The sequence below is a fragment of the Drosophila suzukii genome, chromosome 2R (genome assembly GCF_043229965.1).
Source record: "Drosophila suzukii chromosome 2R, CBGP_Dsuzu_IsoJpt1.0, whole genome shotgun sequence".
Lineage (NCBI taxonomy): Eukaryota > Metazoa > Arthropoda > Insecta > Diptera > Drosophilidae > Drosophila > Drosophila suzukii.
In genome coordinates, this window is record NC_092081.1 from 386,542 (window position 1) to 393,759 (window position 7,218).

Here is a 7,218-nt window from a genome sequence, read left to right on the forward strand (position 1 = left end):
CCAGGATTGCTCCAATTCTATTCGACACAAATGTCTTCCAACGCCTAGGGTCACCGCTGATCCAATACAGCACTATCATTGCATCCGACCAGTAGTGTACGGATATGGTGTGATGTGATGCTTGAAGTTGATTGACAATCCAATCGGCTAATTGTGTACACAGCAGGGCTCCGGATAACTGAACTCTCGGAATTGTTAGCGGCTTAACAGGTGTGACTCGACTGCGGGCGGCTAATAAGTTAACCTGCACGGAACCATCCGTACAACTAGCTCGAAGATAAGCGCATGCTGCATACGCCATGGATGATCCATCACAAAACATGTGTAGTTGCAACGTCGAGACATGGCTTAAATCGAAGCCTAACCACCGAGGGATGTGTATCTCTTCAATGTCGGGGAGCTCTTGAATGAGCTGTCGCCACCGCTCGGCGAGTTGATCTGGCAATGGGTCGTCCCAATCTTACGAAAACTCCAAACTTCCTTCAACAGGATTTTCGCAGCGATGATCACTGGTGCCAGGTATCCCAACGGATACGTGCTACTGTGGATAGTATAGAACGTTTGGTGAATATAGGATTGAGAGAAAACTTAAGATTAAAACCAAAACCACTTTTGTTTGGATGCCAATACAACCCTAAAGTTTTAATGGAGTCCTTATTGTCTATCTCAAAAATGCTACTGTTAGAGAGATCTGTAGTTGGGATGCTTTCTAAGATATCTGGATGGTTGGATGCCCACTTCTTGAGCTCCATGCCTGCTGATTGCAGAGCTGCGATGACATCATTGCGAATTTTTAGAGCTCCGTCGATGGTCTCGTGTCCTGTTTGAACGTCGTCCACATAGATTTCTTTTTTAAGGACATGCTCGGCCAGAGGATAGCGTTCGCGCTCGTCGGACGCAAGCTGATGTATGACTCGAATTGCAGTGAATGGTGCCGAGGCAGTGCCAAACGTTACTGTAGTCAAAAAATATTCCTTGATGAGTCCCTTTTCATCGCGCCAGAAAATTCGCTGATACTGGGCATCTTCTTCATGCATATCTATGCAGCGATACATTTTCGTTATATCGGCCACGAAGACATACCGATGGAGACGCCAGTTGAGTATAACTCCTCCAAGATCGTTTTGTAGAGCGGGACCCGTGCATAAAATGTCATTCAAAGACCTCCCGTTCGACGTTTTGCACGAAGCGTCGTATACGACGCGCATCTTCGTAGTTAAACTGTCGTCTTTGATCACAGCATGATGTGGAACGGTGCACGTAGAGATTGAGAGTTGCCTTTGAGCGTTGATCCTAGTGTGTTCTTCCTCACTACCTTTTACCTCTTTTATCTGCTTGAGATCAAAGTACTCTTGAATAGTGCTGACATACTGTTGACTGAAATTTGGCCGATGATTAAGTTTCCTTTCCAGAGCGTGGAAACGGTTTAATGCGATTTGCCTTGACCGGCCGATCACCTGTGTGGGGTCAAACAACGTTTTTAAAGGCAAACGAACTAGATATTTCCCATTCGGCTGACGGACATGAGTTTGTTGAAAATGGTGTTCACACCATTTTTCCTCTGCGTTGAGTTGTCTTGTTGTGGAGACCTGATCCAATTCGAAAAGCCTCTGTACGATGTTGTTTAGGTTTGCCAAATTACAACGGATGGAGATTGATGTCGTCTGGGCTGCTTCAGCTGGTCCAAAAACTATCCAGCCCAGCTGTGTGTTTTGTGCAATTGGTTCTGCAACCGTCCCTTTGCGTATGTCCGGAAGCATTAAATGTGGGATAATGTCGACACCGATAAGTAGGTCAATGCGACCCGACTTGATGAAATTAGGATCTGCAAAGGATAACCCTTGGAGATGTTTACAGGACTTAATGTTTACATTTTTTTTTGGTAAATGACCTGTTAGTGACCGAAGGATGAAGGCTGAGGATACGTAGGCATTAAAATCCGATTCTGAACATGAGATTATGGTGAAGTCGGTGCTGTGCCTGCACTGATTATGCGACGTATTACCAATTCCCGTGATCTCAGCTCGAACAGGATGCCGTTTGAGTCTAAGCGCTTGAACGATGTTTTCCGTGGTGAGGGTGCCTTCCGAGCCATGGTCGATGAGAGCTCGAACTAAAGCTGACTGCCCAGTGGAGTTATTTACGATCCGAACCAGTGCAGTAGCAAGAAGGGTCGTTGAGTTCAGATGGGAGGCAACTGCGCTGAAGAGTTGCGTTGATGGTGCATTTTGTACAGCGGCTGCGCTCCGACCAGAGTCTGAAGCATGCTCTCGGGATACTTCAGGAGTCAATGAAGAACTTTGTTGAGCATTCGGGAAATGTAACAAAGTGTGGTGCCGTTGACCACACTGCGAGCAGTTTCGGTTGCTGCTGCATTGACTGAGAGAATGGGAAACACTAAGGCAGTTGATGCATGCCTTCGAGCGGTCGACTATAACCTTTCGCGCGAAACAATCCTTGGCAAGGAAGTCCGGGCACCGTCTTAGAACGTGATTCTGTTGGCAGAGCGAGCACCTGATGGATCCAGACTCAAGAGTACTGTGGAAGCTGTGTCCCCTAACAGTGGAGTTTCCCGATGGTCTGGTTGTCTGGCGATGGTTGGTCGATTGTATAGATGATCTAACTGGAACGGCTGGTTTCCTACTCTCGATTAGGTCGATGCTGACCAATCGATTGTGAAGAAACACCTCCAGCTTTGTGAAGGTGGGGATTTCCACGTTGTTGCCCAGGGAATGTTCCCAGGCCTGTGTTGTGCTGATAGGCAGCTTTGTGAGTAAGTGATGTACCAACCAATGATCACAGGAATCAATGGCAATGTGTAGTCGTCGGAATTCACTAATACATACATTTGCCAAGTTTAACAAATTCCTCAGGTCCACCGCGATCTCCTTGGACAGTGGCTCGATTCCGTACAGTGCATTCATATTGTACATGAACTGCAGTCGAGGGTTGTTGTATCGTTTTACCACAAGGTTCCATGCCACTGAATAGTTGGTTTCTGTTAATGCCATATGGTTTATATCCTGGTCTCGTCCGTGCGGTAGTGCTTGCTTCAAGAAATGAAATTTTTGAATGTTTGAAAGAGATTGATTTTCATGTATTAGCTGCGTAAAGCTGTCATAAAAAGATGGCCAATCTGCAAAATTTCCTGAAAAGTGGGGTACGGGCAATTTGGGCAGCTGAATTGTGGAAACAGGAATGGGCACAAGGGTGTTGTTTATGGATAGATCACCTGATACCTGTATTGGGACTGGAAACTTGGTTTCGTACTCATCGGCGAAAGAACAATAAATGTGGCTGTATGCTTGCTCAAAATTGTCTTCAACAGCATCCGCAAAATATGGATGCGATCGTGGAAATTGCTGTAAAATGAGCGCTTGATGATTTGTATAAAATTGTTTTGAAAGCTCGTTGAGCTTGTTGAGGCGAAACTCATAGTAGGTGTTTGTGCCTAACCGAAGTAGACACTTCCGGGTCACACCGTGGGACAAGGGGGTAATGAGCACTTGTCGCTGGCACGGGGACGCTATGATGGCAGGACGATCGCGTCGCGGCAATGGTAACGATGGTTACTGTGATGCCGGACCACAGGCGATGCTGGAGCTGCGCTGAGGGTGAGCTAACGTGGTTAGCTGCTAGTTGAGATAGTGTATTACGAGCCCTATTCCCAGTTGTAGGAAGTAGAACCGCGGAGTTAAGAGGTGTGTTGATAACTGATTTATTCTTCATTTGGTACATGTTTATATACTACTTGGACCACGGAAGTTTGTGTAATGATTAGTGAAGTAGGCTATATTCTAAAGTAGGTCAGGGAATTATGATTATGGTAGCAGTTTGCGTAGTTGACCTTGCGTAGTTGGCTGACATTGCAAAATGTGCTGACTGCATTGGGGGGTCAGTGTGCCGTTGAGTCGGTGAGACGGTGAGTTAGTGAGACATATAATATGCTGATCAGCCATTCTCATATGCAGTGGGTGCTACTGAGCGCCTGGTACTGTTCCCAACTTGGCTACTGCTTGATTTGTTGGGTGTGGCCATGTTGAGTACCTTTGGGTACGAACATTCTCCCCCCCATTGAGGGGTACCCTCAATTAAGTCGTGATGTCGGTCAGCCCTTGACCGAATTGTATAGGAAGCACCTAACAAATCATTGACCAAGGTGGATCTTTCCTTCAACTGCGGTTCATGTTTGTGATTCAGGTCCTTCACATCTTCTTGATGCTGCTTAACACTCCCCTTTGCGATAAAATTGACATTATCGTGGGGACTGAAATTGTGCTCTCGTAGAACTAGATCATTTGGCACGTCTATGGTATGTGGACATTCTGCAACAAAACTAAGATATTTCTTGGTTAGGTTTAGAAATGTTGAACCAAAGTCAGCCTTCTTGTAGGTTTTAAATTGATGAGAAGTCGGTTCTATATTTATCGGATTTTTCTCTTTTGTTGGCTCAGAGGCAGCGTTCGGTCCTGCAAAATCACCTCTGCCTTCTACCAGAATAGGGTTGATTTCAGTATCAGACAAGGTTTCTTTATTGAGATAACCTGTGATTACATAACCAAGCCTAGTGCCTTGTGCCAAAGGTTTATTAAGTCCTAGATCAAGAAGTTCACCGGTTATTACACGAGAATACACCTCAGACCCTAAGGTTAGGTCAATGGGTCCAGGTTGCCGAAAGTCAGGATCTGCTAATGGCAGTCCCCCGGGGATATTAAGATCGTTATCATTCGATACTGACGGTTGGTCTGGAATGACTGTGGGAATAATAAATACCTCTATTAGTCTTTCAAGCCCTGATGTAACTGATGAGAGCTTTAGTGTTGATCTAATTGCTGTTGATATTTTTCCACCGATTCCAGATATTTCAATCGGTGACCTTTCCTTAAGAGATAGCAGATCTGCCATTCTCCTTGAGATAAGATTCACCTGTGATCCACCATCTATTACAGCGCGACATGTTTGTAATTGACCGTTTGGCCCTTGTAATGAGACCTTGGCGGTCGCGAGCAGAGTATATCCTCCTACGTCGTCGTAGCCTGCAATGGTTACTGCGCCGGCCACTGGATTGCTAGTCGGTCCTTGGTGTAACAGTGAATGATGCCGTTGCTGGCAGACTCGACAAGCAGTCGGTGATCCACAGTTTTCAACCTTATGAGCTGTAGACAAACAATTTGTGCATGCTCCTACTTGAATAATGGCTTGGCGCCGTGCTTTGGGGTCCATTTGCTGGATCCGGCTACATGCTCTAAGATTATGTTGTCCTAGGTGACAAATCTTACAGCTCTCTTCGTTGTGAACTGACTGATGGCGGAGTGTTGCTGTAGGTTGAGCGCTTATCGTCTCCAGCATGCAAGCGCGCCGCTCAATAAACGTCAGTACACTCCATAACGTTGGAATTTCCGTTGGTGCATCTGCTGAATTTTCTAGAGCAGTTAGAGACTGCTGGTCTAGTTTTCTTCTGATAAGAAAACACAGGATTGGATCCCAGGATTTTGTGCTGATATCGAGGTTTTGAAGAGTACTCATTGAGTTTTTTGAAGTGTCATGTAAGGCCCTTAGTTGGCGCGAGGAACCGTCTATAGGCGTATGGTCAATAATTTTTGCAATGGCGGCGAATACTAGTATTTTTCCGTTCTGGTACCTGGCCTTTAAACGCAACCAGGTGTCGTCATAGCCACCCTGTGAGAAGGCTGTGTCTGTCAAGACGTTTCTCGCTTCACCACGAAGCGAACTCTGTAGAATATGTAGTTTTTGACTGGCCGAATATGGTTTATTATGTACCAATTCCACAAAGAGATCATGGAACCGTGGCCAGTCTAGATACTCGCCGTTGAACTCCGGAATGCTAATTGGCGGTAGTGCCAAGTTTAGGCTCATTGGCGAGTCGTTTTCTCGAAGCAGGTTCATTTCGTATTCTTCGTATAATGTGTGGAACTGAGCTAGCTCTGCTTCTGTCAGGGCTGCGGCTCCAGGTGTGCTGTCCAATTCGTCGTGGGCTTGCCTCAGCAACGCCCAATGGAGATCCAGGTACCTTTGTAGGGCTGGGGTGACGGTTGGGGCGTTCGATGCTAATGTTAATGATGACTCCAATTCGTTGCATCTTCTCTGCAACTGTCGGATCACCGTGTCAATTGCGGAATCTCCTTTGACTTGATCTCTTGTTGTGATCTTGATGTTGGCCGACGTTCGTCTCGGGGCCTTCGGAAGCCCGCTTCCAGTCGGCATGTTGTCCAGAAAGATATTCTGATATTTTTCGACCAGCTCCTTAAGTGCTAGTAATCGTGAAGAGTACTCACTTCCAGTGGGTAATGCCGCTTGCTGGACTTCTTCATCTAGGTCGCAAAACTGCTGCCAGAGATCGTTTAACTGATTTAGCTTACCGGAATAATAGCCGTCTCGGTGGCGTCGGTCGGCAGAATCCTTGCCATAATTCTTAATGAGCTGTTGGATTTTCCCTTGCAGCTCGTCTTGGGTGTCTAGTAATCGATTGTGTAAATCGATTCTTGTGTGACTTGTTTCCTCAGTGAATGAAGTAGACATATTGTGTGTCTTGGAAACAAAGAATCTTGTGAAGCTGGATGAAGCTGAGTATCCTGTGAAGCTGGATGCAGCTGAGTATCCTGTGGAGCTGGATGAAGCTGAGTATCCTGTGAAGCTGGATGAAGCTGAGTATCCCGTGAAGCTGGATGAAGCTGAAGTTCCTGTGACGCTGGAAGAAGAAGCGAATCCTGTGAAGCTGGATTAAGCTGAAGTTCCTGTGACGCTGGAAGAAGAAGCGTATCCTATGAAGCTGGATTAAAGCTGAAGTTCCTGTGACGCTGGAAGACGAAGCGTATCCTGTGAAGCTGGATTAAGCTGAAGTTCCTGTGACGCTGGAAGACGAAGCGTATCCTGTGAAGCTGGATTAAGCTGAAGTTCCTGTGACGCTGGAAGAAGAAGCGTATCCTGTGAAGCTGGATTAAGCTGAAGTTCCTGTGACGCTGGAAGAAGAAGCGGATCCTGTGAAGCTGGATAAAGCTGTGAGCCCTTTAGTGGGAAGGGGGTTGCTTGTGTGTGATCCTTTGTTGTTAAAGGATCACGTCGGGGTCACCAATGTTTGTGCCTAACCGAAGTAGACACTTCCGGGTCACACCGTGGGACAAGGGGGTAATGAGCACTTGTCGCTGGCACGGGGACGCTATGATGGCAGGACGATCGCGTCGCGGCAATGGTAACGAT

General features: G+C 46.5%; 1 protein-coding gene across 1 annotated transcript; it reads right to left on the reverse strand.

Moving 5' to 3' along the window:
- Positions 1-360: 360 nt before the first annotated feature.
- On the reverse strand, positions 361-3,011 carry LOC136116594 (uncharacterized). Its single transcript, XM_065863487.2, has 4 exons — positions 1,892-3,011; positions 1,552-1,825; positions 739-1,377; positions 361-541 (listed from the first exon to the last, which is right to left on the reverse strand). Exons 1-4 carry the CDS (start codon positions 3,009-3,011, stop codon positions 361-363), a joined length of 2,214 nt encoding a protein of 737 aa, XP_065719559.2.
- Positions 3,012-7,218: the final 4,207 nt, after the last annotated feature.

Bases quoted from the DNA above. Each gene is read 5' to 3' on its own strand.
- LOC136116594 (XM_065863487.2), bottom strand. From the start codon at position 3,011: ATGGCATTAACAGAAACCAACTATTCAGTGGCATGGAACCTTGTGGTA. The intron at 1,378-1,551 runs GTGTGAACACCA...GCCAAATTTCAG, and splicing joins CTCAACGCAGAGGAAAAATG to TCAACAGTATGTCAGCACTA. The intron at 542-738 runs GTGGGCATCCAA...TACTATCCACAG, and splicing joins GCAGGCATGGAGCTCAAGAA to TAGCACGTATCCGTTGGGAT.